The following is a 21507-nucleotide window of genomic DNA, read 5'->3' as shown; positions in this document are numbered from 1 at the left end:
TTTATTTAAAAAAATATTAATGGTAACTAAAATCGGCTGACTTATTATCTCAGTTGGTTAGAGAGTCCTGCTAATAATGCGAAGGTCGCAGGTTCAAAACCTGCATTCGCCATTTTTTAATTTTTATGATTTTGTTTTATTTAAAAAATGATTAATGGGCCTGTTCTTGACTTTACGGTCCAGTTTTCCAAAATCTTACGTACCCGATCATTAATGGGCCTTCGAATACAGTTGATTTTAGAGCCCAATAATTTTGATTCGAGATTGACATTTATAGTGACATTTTTTGGCCAAGGCGCCGCCTCCTGTATACGTCCCTTCTCCGCCGCTTACTCGCCGGCGCCACCGTAGGCAAACATTGGCGGCGCCTTCTTTCACGGCACATTGCGGAGTAAGGAGACTGGAAAGGAAATGCCTTCTGTATTCTTCGAATGCAGAACTTGGCGACGGAAACCGATGCTTCGAGTTCGAGGTCAGTCGGAGACACGACAAGATTTTCCCATCATTTTTCGGTCTCGATTGTTCTATATAAGGAAGGTGGAATCACAATAGACAACGAAAATACAGCGCGATGATCTTTACTATCATTTGAAGAGGAGAGCCAGAGAAAAAGGCGCATCTTTTGGAATTATTTTTTATTGTTAATAATAGGTGCCAGTTGAGAGAGAGAAAGGAGGATCGATTGGTTCGGCTTGTGGCCTTCGCTTTGTGTTTTGGTGGCGAAGAAAGGGAAGATTGTGCGACAGAGGAGGAGGAGCGGCGGGATCTGAGGCAAGAGGCGGTCGCTGTCGTCATCGATGGCCGTCTCCTGGTTGTCCGCCGTCAGGATTACCCTCCTCGTGCTCCTCGCCGTTGCTACCGCTGCCGCCTTCTTCACGCTTCCTGTCGAAAAGGTAACATTTTTACCGTTGCTATCTAATATTAAAGTCGTGTTATTGATTCTTCGTGTTTAATGATCTGAATGCTCTGTGATTCGAACATTTGTTTCTCGTTGTTCTCAATTCAACTTTTTTTTGGCATACTTTGGATGGCCAAATATATTTTCAAAAACTGTTCTTTCAAGATTGCGACGGTATTTAGAAACTAGTTCGCTCCATCACAGTATTTAACAGTACCCCAGCAACAACAATTCAATAAGTCTCCTTGGTAGTCAGGAACAGTCCTGAAGCTAATTCGGGGAAGAAATTCTTTTGCCTATAGATTGAATTTAGTATCAAGCACGAACAAGGTCTCGAGAACAGTTTTAAGAGCCGGAATAAGATTAGCGCCACCATTTTCTTTCTTAAGTTTGACATTAGGTGTTGATTTCATATTAATTAACCAATACCCTTTGAAGGATTCATATCTAAACGCCTTTCACTCTGCATGTCAATTTTGGTCCAAACTAAACTTGATTATGTTAATCTCAAAAAGACTGAGATTTTCTGAAAGGTCTCTACGTGTATTGAACTAAACAACTGTGCAGAAGGACTGGAAGATGAGTTTGTTGGCGTTGATAGAACAATTTGATTAGATGATGAAGTTCTTTGAAATCTCATTCTTGATCTTGTTTGGATTGCATGTCATGCTACACAAAATATATCTCCATCACCTGTGCTGAAACCTTATTTGTAGATACATCTTTTTTCTATGCTGAAACATCCAAGCAGATCAACTTTATGATATTTGACTAAGAATTTAAAACTATTTGAAGTAGCCAATTCCAAGATGCTATTATTACTCGGCAGGCATAATATTACCTCTGCTTTTCTATGCACATCATGGCATTGTGGAAACCACAATGCAATATTTTACTATAAACCATGTTCATCTCTTCAATCCATTGACATCTGTAATTAATTATGCTGCCAGATTCTGAGGGAGTTCTTGGTCTGGATAAAGCAGAATCTTGGTCTATGGGGACCTGTTATGTTGTAAGTGCACTAATATTTAGCATTGACGTCTTCTTGATTTCGTTTTTGTTTCAACCTTTTCGTTCTTTGGCTCACATTTTTAACTAGCACAATCCTCAGTGACTAAAGTCTACAAGTTTTACATAAATATTTGATCTTCCTATGTATATCTTGTCAAATTACAACAAAGTTTTTCATGTACAGAATGGAGCAGTTGTGTATGCCGCACATTTTATTTTTGCATTCACTTGGCATGGTGGTAGGCTTGAAATATTTTTGAAGATGGTATACATATGACTGAATAAATGGTAAAATGGGAGAGACTTAGATGATTTGGACAGATTCAAAAACGTCCAATAGTTTCTGTAGTTAGGAGATTTGACTCAATTAGAGTGGAAGGTGTGAGGGGTAGAGGGAGACTAAAGAAATTTTAGTTAATGTAACAAAAAATAGACAATTTAATTAATTTGAATATTATTAGTTATATAACAACGGATATGGCTCAACTGAGACAAATAAGTTTTTTTTGACAATATGAGGAGGAGGATTTACTTGAAATGTGGTTCAAAAATTCCTGTTTATCATTGTTTGAATATTTTGATAGCAGGTTGAACATTTTTTTTTATTGTTCTTCTTTCATTCTCCTCGGCACACATGAATATTGTTGTAAGCTTAACTTTAGGCATGTGTGAATGTTACCCTATAATATACTTCATAGAACATGAGAACAACACCAAATACTTAAAATAGGTTGTTATTAAGATACTTTATGTGTCAATAATCAAATCTGAAAGTTGAGATGGTGCTTCATAGAGGCATACATATGATCATAAGACACAAAACAGGCTTATGACAAAACATAAACATATTGGATGTACTTGTATGACTTCATATGAACCATTTTTATAGACAGAATGATTAAGTGGTGCTCAAGTTGTTATGTTGTCAAGTTGAAACATAGATTAGAGAAGGACCATAAAGAAAAGAACATGATTGGAAAGAGAAGAACTAGGGAAAGAACAAGAGGCAAGAGTCAGGTATGTGAGGGAGGCTCATTGACCATATGAATGCCTAGACATATTGCAACTGGACCTGGCATAAAAGAGAATAAGAGAAAATAGGAAACAAGAAGAAAAGGCAGGATCCAGGATGTGAGGAGACTCATTAACTATATAAATTCCTAGGCATATTGCAATTGGACTAGGTTTGGGAGAGAACAAGAGAGATGTGCACTATAGAAGAGGATGGGGGATGATGATGCCAGACTTGACAACTCTGTAATTTTGGTTTTTTCAGAATCTAAAAATTAAACAATTTGTTGATAAAACTGACCTTAGTAGAGCTAAGAGAGCATGATTGTGTTTAACAGAGATGACGATCACCCAGTAGACTTATTGCTTCCTAAGGATTGGCATATCGATATATAATGATCTTGTTGTCCTCTTTAACCGGGGAGAGCAATGGTTCTTTCCTTTGGAAATTAATAGGTTGGAGGAATCTAAGTTGTTCACTTGGTGTTGAAAGCATGGAGCTGCTCTTCATTATGGTGCAAGCACTTTAATTGTTTGTAGTGGAGCATATGCATGCATAGGTTGAGTGAAGCATCACAAGACAATGTTGTTATTGCAGCATTAATAGGATAACTGCAAGTGCAAACCATGTTTTTTGTGCCTTCCTCCTTTTTTTTTTAATAAACACACATATTCTTTTGCTTGACAAGCTGGTGATAATTTGATTTTCTTTTGTGAAATTTCTATTTTATGTCATTCTCAACATTCTTTATCCTTACACTGAACTTTCTAAATTTCTGTAAGCAGGGCCGTTGCTTATATTCCTTTGACTATACTTGCTGTTCCAGCTGCAGTACTTAGTGTAAGCATAGAGTTCTCTTGATAATGTAAAGGCCTAGCTTAGATTTGTTAATTTTTGTTATAGTACATGTTCGTATGTTTGTATGGGTCTACAAGGATCTGCACCTCTAATGTAGCTAAATAATTTTCTTTATGTTCATTATTTACTCTTTTCTTTGGTAAGTACTTCATGAGAAAACATTTATGCTGACTTTTGTTTTATTTAGCTAGCATTGAATCTTGTTGGCGAGTGATGATAAAAAATAATTGGTTTCTCATTTGCAGCTTGGTGGTGGATATCTATTTGGGTTGCCAATAGGCTTTCTTGCTGATTCAATTGGAGCAACACTTGGTTCTGTGGCTGCATTTTTGCTTGGTAGAACTGTAAGTTTCCTTAGTTGCTTTTGAGATGTGCAGAAGTAATTTTGCTTTGCATTGGAGGTTCCAATTGAATAGTTGAGAGGTCTCAAGGTCCACCAGGTCATTGATAGTCTCGCTATTTTCTAAAGGAAAACCAATTATATATATATGTAAGCTTCAAAGCATTTTGCGTAAGTAGACTCTACACGGAATTGAATCTCAGACCTAAACTTTGGTTCGATGGACTAAAAATCGTTCAAACTGAACAACTTGTTCAGTGAAGTTGCCATTTACTAATTACCAGTATTTACTTTGATAATGGATCTTAAGAAATATAACAAAGCGAGGAAAGAAGAGACAGGGTTTAAAGAGAATCCATGTTATTGTTTGTGTTGCCTATGCAAGATCCAATTGAGATTTAACATAATTATAGGTTGCAAGTGGAAGGGGAACCAAAACATACTGCATGAATTTAACATAATTGAGATTTAACGTAATTCTTATCTCCGTGTCTATCCGTTGTATTTAGTTCGAATCTAATCCGATTTTAATTCAGCGTCCTCACTTCATGTTCGACGATTCAATTTGTTCCTTTATTATTATTATTATATATTTTATTTTAAAAAATTCAATACTTAACAGGTTAGATGACAAATCCAGATGAATTAAGCTGCTTTTTTTAGGATAGTGAGAGTTGAGGGAATTTAATTCACTGATGAAAATCATTGTTCTTATCAGCCAGGACTACTTGGTGGTAGGTTTACTGCTCTCATGTTCTAACTATGCATGCAATGATGCAGTCTACATTGCTGAATTCCAATGCCTATTCCACTTGCAAAGTTTTTAAATCTTAAATTTAGATGGAAACTTTGATATTTCTTATATTACTATAAAGCACTGTTAAAACATCTCTTTTGTGATCATTTCGCAGTTAGGAAGGCCCTACGTCATCTCCAAAATGAATGATTTTCCTGATTTCCAAGCTGTTGCAGTAGCAATTGAGAGATCTGGCTTTAAGGTTTTATCGAAACTCATAAAACAATTTTCACATATATCTTAATTTATTCCATATATGATAGCATTTGTTCCTTATTCACTGATCAAAAACTTGCTAAATTGCGTGAAACATAACATAAGAGAATAAAGAAGAAAGAAAAATTGTACTTGTTTCATGGATGGAAGGGGAGAGAGAGACTTGTTCTATGTTTGCAACATACTGCATCTATAGAGACTCTTTGATAGTAATATATAAGAACCTATTTTTTTCTATGAATGAAACATAGCATATCCTCATTTCAACATATTGCTGATTCGTATTGCCTATATGATAAATGACAATAGTATGACTTGCTTAACAAGGATTTTAATTCGTGTCTTTTCTTCTCCAGATTGTGTTGCTGCTTAGGCTGGCACCTTTGGTTCCATTTTGCTTGTTGAATTACTTCCTATCTGTTACACCGATTGGCCTTGCAGAATACACAATGGCTTCCTGGCTAGGAATGATGGTATAATTATCCTACTAGATCTTTTTGATCCCTCTGTTTTAATGGTGTAGAAACACCTGAACTAGTGCCTTTCTGATGGTGCTGGCCTATTTTGAGGCACTCATTCGCGCACATTGGAATTGAATTTCGAATCGTTTAGACTTTCAAATTACCAGCTTGTGTACCCCTCTTTACTTTTGATACATAGTTTTCTCTGAAATATTAAACAGTGATATGCTTTCCTTTTTTTGTTACTTATTTGCAGCCAATTACGCTTGTCCTGGTGTATGTCGGCACTACTTTGGATGACCTAGCTGATGTTACACATGGATGGAGTGAGACTTCAACTGCTCACTGGGTATGTTTATTGCTGTCTATCGCATTTATCGATTATCACGAGTTAATTCCCATCCTGTTATTGTCAATATGCAATCTGACACCAAGTTGCAACTATGAAATATCACTTCCTTTCTTTTGACAATCACTTTCTGAACCTTAGTTCTCTATTCTTACTTCAACATGCATATAATGTTAGTGCATGTGGATACATTATCGAAATCTGGATTGGAAACAACAAAAACAGAAAATAAACATCCTTCTATATCTCAAATTTACATGCTAGCTTGAATCCACATGTTAGTTTTCTTACAAGTGGTAAATAGATATAAACAAACACATAAGTGAGTGATTTGTAAATGCAGCCTGATTAAGTAATCTTGATTTCTTTCTGTTTGTGACATCTTTTGGTTTGAAATGGATGCAGGGAACTATGGTAGCTGGATTAGCGATATCTGGTAAGCAGCCTCACTCAGGCATGCCTCTAGTATTCTTTTACTGTTTGAGTCTTACGATGTAGCTGTATCAATGACTACCGATCGACACCGAGTTCACCTAGACTGACCAATCCACAGAGCTAGTGAATGTAACAATTCATTTGTCTTGGTATACACTAGACTTGGAGCCATTTTCACTGACTACTTCATGTTTGTTGACAAAGATTATTTGGTTATTGTTCAATGCACCCGACTTGGAGCCATTCCCTAACGAGAAGGATTATCAAGTCGCGCATCTCTGAAAATTATACTTTTAATTTGCATTTTCAAGATCTATAATGTCATCTCAGAGCAAGTTCTTTTCTTTTTCCAGCCATCCTTATGGTTTGTGTGACAAGAGAAGCAAAGGCTGCTCTACAAAAGGCTTTAGCTGAGAACTTAGAGGCAGAGGACATCCTAGCCATGCCGCCATCTCCTTGGCTACCATCCTTGTGGCAACCTTCTTCAGATCTAAGGCAACCTCTTATGATCAAGATCGAGACTTGAGACATCGACAAGAAAACGAGTTTCTTATTTCGATGTGTAAATAAATCCCTTGCCACCAATTTTTTTGGTCATAGATTGTTGCTGTAAATTGCATTGTTTAGGGGTGTTTTTTTGGTATGAATGTCATCTATAAATCAAGTTGCATCGATCTTTTTATTCGATGAGAAATTTAAGGAAAGGTTTTTCTTTCCTTTTTCGTATCATTTTCATGGTTTTTAAATAAAACTACATAGAACTCTAGAATTATCAAACATCATTATTTTTTTCATAAATTTTCAAACACAATATTTAAGGTCTAGCCATTGCCATAACAAATTTTAAAACTTCAAAAGAAATTTTAAAAAAAAAGGTAAACTTTATAGAGCGAAATGAATGCTTTAAAGCCATTTCAGGCACAGCCCAAAAGAATCATGAGAAGAAGAAACGAGTTTGGCATAAGAAGAACACCAACACCCAAAGTTGAAATTCTATACAAAACACAAAACTTGAAAGAATTCAAGGCGTAATTCACTATCACAAACCCCTCGAGTTTTTTAGACTTCTCAAACCACCAGATTCATGTCCACAAACCTATACCGGCTGAAGTGCTTCACCTTGAACTTCCACTCCGCCTTGACGGGATCATATGCGATGAATTCTGCGCCTTGCTCCTTCACCTTCCGCGCCAGCATCTCCTTGTACCTTTCCACCCTTGGACCCTCTGTTAACTGCTCTCCAGTCTTCTTGTCGATGCATTTGATGTTGAGGAGTGTCACCTCTGCAGGCTTGTTCAGCCCTTGCCCGACCGGAGGCTTCTTGTCGTCATCATTGTAAACGATCACTTCACGGTTGTTGAATTGTATAATCGACTCCAGGTCAAGCGCGCGGACATCAGTCTCCCCATAGAATTTGATGCTGCCGTAGCCATGCCGACCGACCACAAAATCCTTGACGCGTTTGCAAAAGCCTGGCTCTGCACGCTCTTTTGCGGCCAGCTCCTGGATTCGAGGTATAGTATAGTAGTCATCTCGGCGGAGCTTGGGCATCAATGCTTCTATGCCTGGACCGTGCTCATACACAATTGCAGCCTTCCCTGCCCTGTGTCCGGATATTTTCACGTAAGAGTCTGTAGCTTTTTGCGTATGACCATCATCGGTTGTGCCGTTCATTTTGTGTACAGTTTGAGACGGTGATGCGGTTGGGCTAGAGTGTTCCCTCGTGTGCCCATTCTCAGTAACAGGCTCTGCATAATTTTGAAAAACCACTGAATAAGAAGTTAAGAAGAGGAAAGTTCTACTGGACTACTAGAAATGCCAAATAGGAAATAAAAGTAGTTCACTATAAGTTGCATTAAATTAAACTTTATTCCTCTAAATCTTTTAAATCCAGTACATATGCAAAATCAATAATTATCTTAAGCATTAAATTCTCAAACAAAACTTGTGTTCTAATGCTATCAATTAAAAGTAGTTCATTATAAGTTGCCTTCAATTAAACTTCATTCCTCTAAATCTTTTATATCAAGTACATATGCAAACTCAATAATTAGCTTAGCAATTAAATTCTCAAACAAAACTTATGTTCTAATGCTATCAAACTAGTGGATCTAAGAGTCACATGATAGTAATCTTGCAACTAACATCGTTTTCTATTTGGAATATTTTAGCAGCGATAATTCTAGAAACAATGAAATTATCTGTATTCAATTGAGACACAAGAAAAGTTGCCAAAAAAAAAGGTCATTTGGCAGGTCAAAATGCATCATGAATGGCAATATCCAGTAATTTATAAGAAATCTGAAAAGGACATTCTGGTGCTGATTTAGTAATATGATCATGAAACTACTACTTATCCTTCTGAAGAAAGATTCAAGTTTCAGTAAATACAAACTCTTAAAAGAAGTTTACCATCATGATCACCTTCATCAAGTTCCTTATAAGCTGGAGCAGAAGGCATTCCTACAGCTTTACCTGAACAAAAGGCTATCAGGTATACTTATTATGATAAATTTAATGAATTCTAAGTCAATCAAAATCATACACAAACTTTTCCTTTTCTCTCTATATTTCACTTTTTGTGTCTATTATATAAATAGTGTTTTTGGTTGATCTTCTGGAGGCATAAAACCAGATTCATTTTCAGAATTGTTTATCTCATCTTTATTTCTTTTTTAGATGACCGATTCTTGAAATTCCAGGTAATTACTCATCAACTTAATACCTATATAATTTGAATTCAGAACAAGGATATCTCCATACCTTGTCCATCTTCTTCATCCTCGTAATTCTATTAACTAAGTGAAACCGGATTATACCTATGGCCTCCTACTAAACTCTTTCAAACTTCAATGGCATATCATCGAAATCTATACTTTTACATAAATACATTTTTGTTTAAGTTTATTTAACCTCATTACAGCCAGTTCTTAATTTTCTGTGGCTGCTGAGATTTTGACCATTTTCCAACACAATACAATAGAAAAGAATTATCTTACCATTTTCATCAGCTGACTTTGTTCCATACTTGGAGATACTACCCTTTTCCAGGGTACTTCGAGGAGGCCATTCCTCAACTGGACGTATAACCAGAGCCCTAGGATTCTCTCTGGGAATGAAAAGTGCATCTGCCTTTGGTGTAGAAGGTGTTTCATCATCAGCGAAAAAGGGCACCTGCAGATGGAAAGATATTGCAAATGAGGTGTTACCATGATGGTAACAGATTGTTTGTAAATTATGCTTCACTAACTTGCAACCAAATTACCAAAATAGCATGTGTCCCTCATATTAATTTCTCACCTTTGGACCATCAGTTTTAGGGGAGTATTTCCTTGGAGGCAGTCTAATCCTTCTCTGAGAGGAAATTCGTGGAACTAGTAATGGCGAAGTCCTTGCAGGAATAGGCTTATCAGAAACCTGTTAACAGCAAAGAAAACCATAAGGGAACATGATAATGGCATTTACAATCACAATTCATCTAATATATATCATTTTGAAGAAAGTAAGACTTACAGGTATGCTCGAAATTCCATACTGAATTGAGGGGGTAGAGCCTACACGACCAATTGACATCTGAGGCATTGCCGGAAGTGTCCCAAAAGGATTTGCAACAGGAACTGGTTGCATGACCACATTGGACTGGCCAGCAGCACTGAACCATGGACATATAGGAGAGGCTACCAATTTAATAAATAAAGAAATGAAAACAAAAAAAAAACATCCATTCTCATGAAGCCTACATTCTAGCCTTCTATTAACTTTAAACTGAAAATTCCAGCCAGGGGCTGCCTAAGAGTTAAGAAATTATGCCAGGCTCCGAACTTAACGCAAGAGCATGAAAAACTATGACATTGACAATCCTGTTCCTCGTTGACAAGTTAATATCAGATTGACCTCCAACACTGACTACAGAAGTGATATGAAAATTATTTAGTCATTGACCAGTGAATACTTTACCACAATAGGCCACCAGTTGCATTCCTTCGTAGTATTAAATATGATCATCTTGATTCACAACTAAGTGTGCAAAAATTTATTTCAAGTTGAATCACTTACAAAAACCATCAGACTAAGTTCTAACTCAATTGGTTCATTACTTCATTAACTTCCAATACATGATCCTGATCAAGAAACTTCCTTAGTAAAAAAAAACTCCTTTCCATGGAGCATGAGATGCTTCTTATTAGATCACTGCAGTTAGTATGAATACAACAAGTTTTGCCACAAGCAGAGGTTATTGTTATTTCTTCAATGCAAATACATGCCTTGTGATACAAAAAAACAGGAGAAGGAAAACATCAAGGATCTGGAATGTAACGAAATAACTAGGATAATTGGTTAGTGCATTTAGTACCTTGTTTCTTTAATAAAACTAAGCTAAGCCGTCACATGGCAGGATGACAGTGTAAGTCATCTTATAACAATTAAATTCACAGAATATTGAGAGGAACCATATAGCTCAAGCAGTAGCTTAGCAAAAATAGAAGAAACAAAAATGCTTGTGGAAAAACACAATAGCAAAGAAAAGGAACATACGGCTGTCCAAAGGTGCTTTGACTGAAGATGTTTGGCATACCACCAAAGCCACCAGAAGAGGCTGAATTTTCAATGTCAAGAAACATGAGCAATCAAGTCTGAGAAAATATTTATAAAAGCTAATAAGGGGCTGGAAATTCAACAGACAAACCTGGTTGTGCCTGTCCAAAATTTGCAAATGAGAATGTGCTTGATGTCTGGAGTGCTGGAGCAGGTTGGAAGGGTGTCTGTGCTGAAGGCTGGGCAGATGAGCCATAATTATCATTCAAATACACCTAAATAATAAAAATGCTATATGAATACATTAAGTAAGCATTACATACAATTGTATTATATCCAATTGGAGTACTTGAAGGAAAGAGTGATGAAGTTGAACTGCTGAATAAACTCCCACCAAAACCAGTAGATGGAGTACTAAATAGATTTGATCCAAAAGCAGAAGTGGTTCCGCTAGTTGGCTGTCCAAAGGGAGTTGATGTTTGCCCAAAAGGTGCAGGTGAGGACTGGAACAACCCAGAAGCTTGATTATTGCCAAATGCCAGGCCAGATCCAAAAGCAGAATTTGACCCTGCCAATGAATTGCCGAAGAGTGATGTAGAAGAGCCAAAAGCAGGTGCAGCCGGCCCACCAAAAAGTGAGGGTGATGAACTTGAACCAAATGTAGAACTACTGGAAGCACCAAATAAGGAAGCCGTAGAAGTTGAACCAAACGGACTCGATGAAGAAGCAGAGAATGGTGAGCTGAAAAGTGATGTAGATGTGGAACCAAAACCAGAAGAACCAAAACTTGGAGATTTAAGAGCAAAGGGATTGGCAGGTGTGGTCGAAGAAAAAGGGTTTGCAGAAGATTGACCAAATGTGCCTGTAGAACCAAAAGGACTGGGTTGAGATGGAGCTGAAAAATTTGTTGCTCCAGCAAGCTGTCCAGACTGATTGGACCCCCCTGATAGAATGATATTTCCATTAGTAGAAGCAGAATATTTAACGTATGAGAAAAAGAAATGATGGAAAACAAGGCTGCTAGAAAGTTATGACAGACAAAAATAGCATACACTATCTGAAACATACTTGAGAATGGAAATCAATAGTTGAACAGGATAAACAATAAACAGTGCATTATAATAAGACACCAAAGTCAATAATATGATGCTATTCTTTTACTCAGGGACATCAGTAGGAAATATTCGTCCAATTCAAAGCCATACAGGATAGCTAAGCTAAGGAACTATACTTAATGTAAAAACACTTCTCCTGCCTTTTTCAATAGCACATGCAAACATCACATGTTCAACATAATTTTGAGGTTCTGTGAGATTCTTTTAAAAACAATTGATAAATTGAAAATGCAAGTTCCAAAGGATAAGATACTTAAGAAATGAGCAAGCAGGCACCCCTAACTAGTTGGCATTTACCTTTATCGCCACGTTGATAATCCTCCCATCTTAATTCCTCATGACTCTTTTCTTTATACACAGGCATGGCACTTATGGATTCCAGCTTGCCAGCAGGCTGACTACTAGTGCCACCATCAGCCTCAGGTGTTGGGCTATATGACGCAACTCTTGTTCCTCCAGGTTGAGCCCCAAAAGCTGATTGTCCAAAACCTGGGCTACCAAAGGATGGTGTTGTTGCCTGAGCACCTGCAAGATATCAATATACAGACAGGAAAATAAAACCTCAGAAATATTATTTAATGAAAAGATCAACAAGCAGAAAGGCATGCAAAAAGTTCAAGAGCGACTTATAGCCTCCTAAGAGCACTACAATATACTAATATAGAAATATGAAAATTGACAAACAAATATTTTGTCAAGGAAAGAGATTCTGGAGAAAAAAGTTAAAATAACTTACCAAATGGGGAGCTCTGACCACCAAAAGGGGATGGTGATGCTCCAAAAGGTGTACTACCAAATGCAGATGTCGACTGACCAAAGGCTGGGGTGGAACTAAAATTGAAAGGAGTATTTGATGTGCCAAAAGCAGAAACAGTTGGAGAGCTGAACGTGGGAGCACTAGATGCACCAAATGCCGGCGTACTTGAAGAACCATAAATGGAGGTGGTTGGAGTACCAAACGATGGTGTTGCTGTTGAGCCAAATGCTGGAGAACTTGAAACCCCAAAGGAAGTTCCTGTGGAACCAAAAAGGGATGTTGCTGTTGAACCAAATGCTGGTGTAGTTGTGGCACCAAATGCTGGAGTGCTTGTGGCACCAAATGCTGGGGTGCTTGTAGCACCAAATGCTGGGGTGCTTGTAGCGCCAAATGCAGGTTGACTTGATTGACCAAATGGGGTTGTGGAACCAAAGAGGCCACTCCCAAATGCTGGTTGTGTTTGCTGAAACGTACTGCCAAATGGACTTGATTGGTTGGGAGATGAACCAAATGTTCCAAAGGCTGGCTTCTGTCCAAACAAAGAAGATCCTACAAACAAGAAAATCCTTTCAGCATCAAGTAATTTCTTGAACTACATGATGGCAGCAGTATAAAAAACCATGGAAGCACCAAAAACAACTATGAAAAAGAAAATCATATCATGTTGGAGAAGTAGTGTTTAGTAACAAAGATATACATTTGATAGTAATTGCAACATAAAACCATCATTATCACAGCATCTCATGAAAAAGGATAACCAGAACCTCAAATAAATGCAGGCTCTGTTATGCGGTAAAAGTCCAAATCAGAAAATCTTCACAGTGAAACAAGATACAATAATTCTAATGAGATATTAAAATGTCAGAAGATTTTGATTAGAATTTAAATTCCATGCAAAAAAGAATTAAGCACGATTATAATCATACAACTTGGAGGTGCATGATCTAGTTCTCACTGGAGCTACAATCCCATTCCATCCTCATCCATAATTGGATAAAACAATGATAAGATTTGAATCCTAAAAACAAATAAGGCTAATCAAATGAAATATCCTAACCAAGCAACTACTGCTAGTTGTATCAGAGTACCTTTTTTCGCAACAATAAACAAAATGAATAAATTACTCCTTAATTGTATTGCAGAAATGACTTACGTTATCCTTTCGATACTTGAGGGATACTAAAGCAGCATGTGAGAGAATGTGTAAAATATAAAAAATGATAAGACTACTTCAATTAAAAATAAACACAAAATTAGCAAAAATTGATGGGGATATGAAGTCCTTCTCCAGCTAATAACCAACCCATTTTACTGCAATCTAGCAATTAGCTATGATTAAGAGTGTACCACCGAATGAAGACGAAGCACTGCCAAATGCAGGAGTTGATGATGCCCCAAAGGCAGGCATGGAACTCCCAAAAGCCGGAGCTGATGAAGCACCAAAGGCAGGTGTTGATTGCTGTCCAAAGACACCAGTAGATGTGCCTCCAAAAATCGAACTCCCAGTCTGGGTGCCAAAAGGACTTAGACTTCCAAAGGGTTTAGGCGCAAATGGATTAGTAGCACTAGTGCTTGTTTGACCAAACATCGGCTGGGCACCAAATGGACTAGTTGAAGATTGACCGAAAGCTGCATATCCAATTAGGGAGAAGAATTACAAAAGCCAAAAACAAAAAAAAAAAAAAACGATGAAGACAGAAACTCCGGAATAAGTGAAAGAAAGCTCAAAGAAACATGATATCACTCGAGTCAAAAAAAAGGCTTTAGGCCCAGCGAAGAGCATCAATCTTCTGCATAAGTAAAAGCAAGATTCTAATTTCTAGTCAGTATACAAATCGAAAGATCAAAAAACAACCACTCATATTGTAAACAAACTAAAATCCTGCTGCCAAATAACACAAAATAAACGTCAGCTGCCCACGATATACAACATTCCAAGGCTCAATCCCACGAAAGAACTAATATAGACATCATATCCCACCCACTGAAACACCATACGATAATCCCAAATCCAAGCAAATCAAAGACGTCATTTTTATAATAAAACAAGATCACCATCAGAAACCGTCAAGCCCAAACAGAGCACGCAGAGAAAATCCTATCAACAAGCAACGAGGAGGCGAAGCTTACGACTGCTGGAACCGAACATGTCCGCCGACTGACAAGATCTCCCTGACAACCGGGATAACAATTAGGGTTCCTGCAACAGCCCGGCGCATAAAATCGCCAAGAAATTGCTCAAGTCTTCAGTTTAGCTTGCGACCAACGCAGTGAGGGTCAGAGATCAATAATACCGGAGGAAAAAAAAATCAAGGACCAAGACGAGCGAGGAACCGCGATCCGCTCCTCTCGCCCTCGCTCGATCGGATCCCGATACCGATATCCACGGGAAGTTCGCGGGCCAACGGAGCCGGTGGAGCGGTGGGATTTTTAGGGCATTCGGGGCGAGCGATTTATCAAGCCAGGCGTTTTTCTTTTTTATAATATGTCGAAGAGAGAGCGTGAGGAGGACGCGAAGCGCAACACGGCCATGTCAGCGTTGGAGTGTCGCGGGCCCACATGATGTGGCACGTAGACGATCACGTGTGGCGCAGGAGTAACTGACGTGCCAATGGGAACTCGTAGGGGGCCACTGAATGTGACACGTGGGTGAGCGTATATACCGTAGGAGTAAGTTTGGTGTCGGGTAGCGTGTAGCGGATCGAATTTCCTTGGAGAAATTATTTTTTACTATGTAAATTTTGCATGGTTCTTCACGACGTTATTGATTAGTTAGTACAGAATAAATTTATTAAAATGGATAAGGATCGAATCTTGATAAAATTAAAATAATATCCTCCTTCATAGAGCATTAGCAACGCTCCATTAATGGGGTGTTAATAACACCCCTTATATGTTAATAAACGATATGAAGGGGTGTTATAATACCCCTCTATATGAACGTGTTTAATATTTTTTTTTAATTATTAACTTTAGGGTGTTATTAATGAGTGAGCATTCGGATACTCTAATAGTTAATTTTAGTTTTCTGATTTATCTTCTTATAAATGATCGTGAAGATAATCATATGAGACCGTTTGAGTGATGGATTTCATCTTTTGTTAAAATTTACCGTGCATGCCACATTGTTATCTCTATGGGCTAAACCGGAGGGGGAAACCGTTCGATCCATGCCGCTGCCCTTGGGCATGTACTAGGCCTAGCCCATCTTCGATCCAATTCAATTGATTAATTGTCTCAATTCGATTGGTTTTTTTAATAAGATATTTATATTTTACGAGCCAATTAATTCTTAAATATATATTTTACATAATAAGTAAATTCAAAACGTAAGATAAAAAATGATTTAATTGATTGTGTCGATGGACTCAATATTGGATTTGTCGATAGATAAATTTAGAATTTGAGCAAACTTAATTTGAATTATTTATTAAATATTTTTATATAAACAATAGCAAATAAAAAACTTAAATTTAAAGGATGAGAACACTAAATTAAAATATTTTTAATTAAATTTAAAAAATATTTTAATTAAGTTAGTAAAATGTATTTTAATTAAATTGAGCCAATTTATTTTTATACATTTGAAATGATGATATTGCAGTATAAAAAATAATATGCTATTTTATTATTTTAAAAAAATACTTTTTTTTTTAAGAAATTGAGTTTTTGTCCATTTTAAAACGGTTTTATTAATTTTTAAAATTTCAGGTATAACTGAGTTAGTTACGACAGAACAGAATTACAGAAGAAAATAAGGGTTCGAATTCGTCGAGCTATACCCTCCTCTGTCTCGTGACATATGGTCAAGGGTTTGAATTCACCGAGCAATACCATCTTCCGTCTCATGACAGATGGTTGTGGGACCGAGTGTGAGACTGTTAGGGTAACGGATTTTATGGAAAAAAAAATCGGATTCGGATTAAGATAAGACGGGCATACGGAGCTGGCCCGTTAGCTATTTCTCTCCGTGCCATTGCCCGTCAAATATCATCTTCGCTTCACTGACGGCGCCAGCGCTGCGCTCGTCGTTGGTCATGGCCTTATCGTCTTCCTTCCTCTCTTCCTCTTCTCCTCCTTTCCTCCACTCGGCCTCTCCATTCGACCTCAGAAGGAATCATCGAAGGGCGTCGTGGCGGCCGGCGACCGGGACATCCGCCGACGCCGATGACTCCGCTAGGGTTTTGAGGTGTGCGCTAGGTTCACGGCCCAGGAGGGCATCGGGCACCACCCCTCGCCCTTCTTATTCTTCTTCTTCGACTTTGCCACGGACTTTTCGACGGTCTTCTGCTCCTGCTCGTTCTCCTCCCAACAAACGGCACTGGAAGGAGGGCCCTTCTTCTTCTTCGACTTTGCCACGATCTTCTGCTCCTGCTCGTTCTCCTCCCAAGAAGCGGCACTGGAAGGAGGGGGAGTTTCCTGGGGCGTCGGAGAGCTTGCCGTCGCGGCGGCCGCGGACGCCCATTAAGAACATCAAGAAGAAGATGGATGACCGCGCGGCCGCCAAGGCCTGGGTGTGCACCGTCACCGAGGCGCTCGCTGACCGGATCCAGAAGAGGCAGTGGCAGGAGGCGCTCGAGGTACCACCCTTTCTGCTACTCATTCATGTTTCACCTCCTATTTCAATAGTTGTTTCTTTCACTTCCAAATGTCTTAATTTTACTCGAAAACCAACTGAAAGAAACTTACCGAGTCGAGTTTTTTAAGAATTGCTACCACAATTCAATATGGTTTCGGGAAAACTTCCTGTTACTTAGGAAGAATTTACGAATGGTTTGGAGAACAGAAAGTTTGATAAGTACACAACTTTTTTAGTCACACGGTGAAATTTTCATGCGTTTTAAAGAGTTTGCTTTAACAATATTCTACATATTTCAGTAATTTAGCTCCTCTTATGGGCCATTTTCTGGTCTAGGTACCTTTGCTGCAGTCGTCTTGGAACTCATCTGAGCTAAGTTATTATTGTATCAGTTGTCTACAATTGTATGTACAATCAATGTTGATTAGAACATGCTAAGTTTGCTAACTTGAACATGTTATGACATTTGTGGATTGTGATGTTTATGCATGTATTATGGTATCACCTATTGTGATATGCCCATGGTTAGAAGTACTATCGATGTTTCAAAGTTTTGATTCCAGTAGATCTGTATGTACAAGCAATTTTAACTAGAACATACAAAGTTGCTAATTTGAACACATCATAACATTTGTCGATGATCTACCATGATATGCCCATGGTTAAAAGCATTATTGAAAGTTTTGGTTCAAGTAGATCGTTGTTAATTTGGTAGTTTCGCAAGAATTCTTCAGCTAGACTGCTATTCAGCTTTTAACTTTTTGCATCCTCCAAACTAAAATTTGATTATCAGTTTATTGACTTCTTTCCTTTTACAATATTATTTCTAAAAATTGCAACTTATATTATCATTTTTTAGGTTTTTGATATGTTGAAGGAACAGCCATTCTATTCTCCAAAAGAAGGCACCTACATGAAACTCCTTACCCTTCTAGGAAAATCTGGTCAAGCCATACGAGCCCATGACCTCTTTGATGATATGATGGAAGAAGGATGCCAACCCAATCCTGAATTGTACACCGCATTGTTAGCAGCTTACTGCAGAAGCGACCTCCTCGACAAAGCATTTTCCATCCTTGAGAAAATGAAGACCTTACCTCTTTGTCAACCTGATGTCTACACATACAGCACACTTCTCAAGGCTTGCACCGAAGCATCAAGATTTGATTTAGTTGATTCACTATATCAAGAGATGTCTGAGCGTACGATATCCCCGAATACTGTCACACAAAACATAGTTCTAAGTGGCTATGGAAAAGCTGGCAAATTTGACGAGATGGAGAAAGTTCTCTCAGGGATGCTGGAGAGTTCCACTTGCAAACCTGATGTCTGGACCATGAATATCATCCTAAGCCTATTTGGAAACATGGGTCAAGTTGATGCAATGGAGAAGTGGTACGAAAGGTTCCGTGCCTATGGAATTGAACCAGAAACGCGGACCTTTAACATTTTGATCGGTTCCTATGGGAAGAAACGGATGTATGACAAAATGACTGCAGTGATGGAATACATGCGAAAGTTGGAATTCCCATGGACCACCTCCACTTACAACAACATAATTGAAGCCTTTGCAGATGTCGGGGATGCAAAAAACATGGAGTATGCTTTCAATCAGATGCGAGCAGAGGGGATGAAATCTGATACCAAGACTTTCTGTTGTCTGCTCCATGGGTATAGTAATGCAGGTCAATTTCACAAGGTAATCAGCACTGTTCAGCTTGCAGAAAGACTGGAGGTACCGCAGAACACGTTCTTTTATAATGCCTTGATCTCAGCCTGTGCTAAAGCAGGCGATCTGCTGGAGATGGAGAGAGTTTTCAAGCATATGAAAGATGGGGAATGCGCTCCGGATTCCATTACATTTGGTATCTTGGTTGGAGCATACAGAAAGGAAGGGATGACCGATAAAATTTACGATTTGGAGCAAGAGAATCCAGGAAAGTTTGAAGCTAAGCTTGTGACTCCATGAAAAATGCTTCAGGGTGCAGGCAGGCTGCTGGGCATTAGAAGTGCTTTGTTGGTTGTAACCAAGTGATGACTAACTGACATTGGTCGAGAAGTTCAACACAATGAACTGATTTTCTTGGTAGAACCTCAGTTTGCCATGCCAAAGCAGAAAACCAAAAGGCAAGATGCATAAACTGTCAAAAGGGGCAGCAAATGGAATCAATGCCTGCAGCAGCCAACTAGTAAGTTTTTTGGAAAGATTATGCTTGTGTGTTGTTTGTTGTTATCTTTGGTTACAAGCTTGACAGTGTTTAGAGTAGGGATACTCTTGTTTATGTTTTGGTAAAAGAAATTTAGAGGTGATTCATTGCCCTCTAATGGAAAAGATTAAGTTTTGTATTCTGAGATAGTTTCCATTGGCTGCATACTCTTTGTATTTAGCAAATTTGAATGGATTTACCACTTCAAATTTAAATTTGCAAATGCCTTTTTGTAATTTACTTCTATTTTTCTTATAATAGTAATAAAATAATTTTAGCTAATAAAAATGTACTTCTCCACTATGGTACGATTCTTGCCCTGCCTTAAACAGCGCCACCCATATCCCCACCAGACGCCTCTCCATGTCGCCACCCTTCTGCAATCCTGCCCTCTGGACTTTTTTTTTTTTGCTGGATCGAACGACGCCCAGGTTTCCTTCACACCGTCGATTCCTGTTCTTCCCTGCTACAAATCCTCGCCTGATTCAGCCTCCACCACCCCGCTGAGGAGATCGTTGTCTCCATGATTGGCTCCGTTCTTGAAACTTTCAAATCCTTGCATCTGAGTACGGGTTTCACGCAGTTTATCCAATGCTATGATGTTATGCTGATGGCTCTTGTAGGGCTCCAGATGATCGCTAATATGAAGGACTTACAATGCAAAAAAAGATGATATCTTTCCCAGTCTTCATATCTACAATACAATGATCAATGGAAATTGCAAGGAAGGGAAAGTTATCGAGGCTATGATCTACTTGAACTACTTGTTGCAAGACGAATTAGATCCAGATACTCACAGAATACACCTCATTTATCTTGGACTGTTGTGCAGATGATGATTTGGAGCAGGGATTGGTCCCAAATGTTGTTACTTTATAATGTTTTGATTGATGGCTACTGCAAAATTAGGAAGGTTGATGACACCTTCCATTCCATGTATTGGATTTGATGAAGTCCAGAGGGTGAAAACTAAATGTGAGGACTTATACTGAATTAATTTGTGGGCTTGTTCTTCAGGGGAAGATGCACAAGGCAATGGCATTATTAACCAAGATTCTTAAGGATGCAGTGCTTCCTAACCAAGTCACTTACACTACATTGGTTCAGGAATACTATATGGAAAGTGACACAAAAAGTGAATTTAGGTTGCTGCATTTGATGGAGAAGAGAGGCTTAGTTCCCATGATAACTGAAATGAAGAGAAATAGAGTTGACAATACATATATTGATGGATTGGTAAATGTGAGTTTCTTTGATCAAGCTTTGTCTAGTTTCTATATTATGATTGAAGATGCGTGTAAGCCCAATGATGAAACTTACTCACTATTGCTCAAATCCTATTGAAAAAGAAATAGGCTGATGCTACCTTCATAGATGATGCTGATATGTGGGGAAAAGTGGGTATCGATGTACTCTGAAAGCTATTTACAAGATTCTGAACAAGGTTTCAACCCAACACTAAAATCTTACAGTTTTTTTGTCGAAGATTTTTGCAAGGTGCATCGCTTGGAGGAAGCTAAGGCTTTGCTCTTCCAGATGCAAGAAACCTCTAAACTTCCTAATGCTGATAATTGTACACCTCTAATTAATTGTTGCTGTTGACTAAACAAGTATTTAGAAGCTCTATCATTTATTGATTCCATGGTTTCATGTGGTCATCTGCCATATCTTGCATCTTATCAGCTACTGCATTGAGCATTCTGGACGTTGTGCAGAAGGAAGCTTGTTTCACTAGCTTGCTTTTGAAGGGTTATAGTTGCGATGAAATTGCATGGAAGATTCTTATTGACACTTTACTTGAGAAAGGTCGTCTTGATTTGTGCTCTGATTGTTTGACTATGATGGAGGAAATGAAGTGTTTTCCTAGTCCTGAGATATATACAGCTTTGGCCAAGAAGCATTCATATGTAATTAATGGGCTCCCTAATGATTGA

At 38.2% G+C, this 21507-nt stretch overlaps 3 protein-coding genes and 1 pseudogene across 5 annotated transcripts; 3 read left to right on the top strand and 1 right to left on the bottom strand.

Moving 5' to 3' along the window:
• The first annotated feature begins 745 nt into the window (after positions 1-745).
• LOC141847296 (uncharacterized) lies at positions 746-6905 on the top strand. 2 transcript variants are annotated; one of them, XM_074735303.1, is made up of 9 exons: positions 746-893; positions 1852-1913; positions 3710-3764; positions 4028-4126; positions 5034-5120; positions 5491-5607; positions 5852-5944; positions 6350-6380; positions 6733-6905. In XM_074735303.1, exons 1-9 carry the CDS (start codon positions 798-800, stop codon positions 6903-6905), a joined length of 813 nt encoding a protein of 270 aa, XP_074591404.1. In that variant the 5' UTR covers positions 746-797. The 2 variants fall into 2 exon arrangements, with proteins under 2 accessions (XP_074591404.1, XP_074591406.1); XM_074735305.1 differs by lacking the exon at positions 6350-6380 and having other exon boundaries at positions 5852-5958; positions 6716-6905.
• A 408-nt stretch (positions 6906-7313) lies between these two features.
• Positions 7314-15001, bottom strand: LOC141847295 (nuclear pore complex protein NUP98A-like). Of its 2 annotated transcripts, none has more exons than XM_074735301.1 (12): positions 14918-15001; positions 14135-14416; positions 12767-13336; positions 12328-12555; positions 11239-11858; positions 11067-11154; positions 10916-10976; positions 9893-10031; positions 9680-9796; positions 9379-9553; positions 8792-8854; positions 7314-8127 (listed from the first exon to the last, which is right to left on the bottom strand). In XM_074735301.1, the coding sequence occupies exons 1-12, from the start codon at positions 14934-14936 to the stop codon at positions 7448-7450; spliced, it is 3042 nt and encodes a 1013-aa protein (XP_074591402.1). In that variant the 5' UTR covers positions 14937-15001; the 3' UTR covers positions 7314-7447. The 2 variants fall into 2 exon arrangements, with proteins under 2 accessions (XP_074591402.1, XP_074591403.1); XM_074735302.1 differs by having other exon boundaries at positions 8804-8854.
• Positions 15002-16799: 1798 nt separating this feature from the next.
• LOC141847642 (pentatricopeptide repeat-containing protein At3g06430, chloroplastic) lies at positions 16800-19738 on the top strand. The gene is made up of 2 exons (XM_074735696.1): positions 16800-17367; positions 18226-19738. The coding sequence occupies exons 1-2, from the start codon at positions 16825-16827 to the stop codon at positions 19333-19335; spliced, it is 1653 nt and encodes a 550-aa protein (XP_074591797.1). The 5' UTR covers positions 16800-16824; the 3' UTR covers positions 19336-19738.
• An 858-nt stretch (positions 19739-20596) lies between these two features.
• LOC141847037 (pentatricopeptide repeat-containing protein At5g65560-like) lies at positions 20597-21507 on the top strand (annotated as a pseudogene).

This window comes from Curcuma longa, chromosome 16 (genome assembly GCF_044706935.1).
Source record: "Curcuma longa cultivar G26 ecotype Majalengka, Jawa Barat chromosome 16, ITB_CL_G26_1.1, whole genome shotgun sequence".
NCBI lineage: Eukaryota > Viridiplantae > Streptophyta > Magnoliopsida > Zingiberales > Zingiberaceae > Curcuma > Curcuma longa.
Note: the sequence above shows the minus strand (reverse complement) of the source record. Positions and strands in the feature narration are given on the sequence as shown.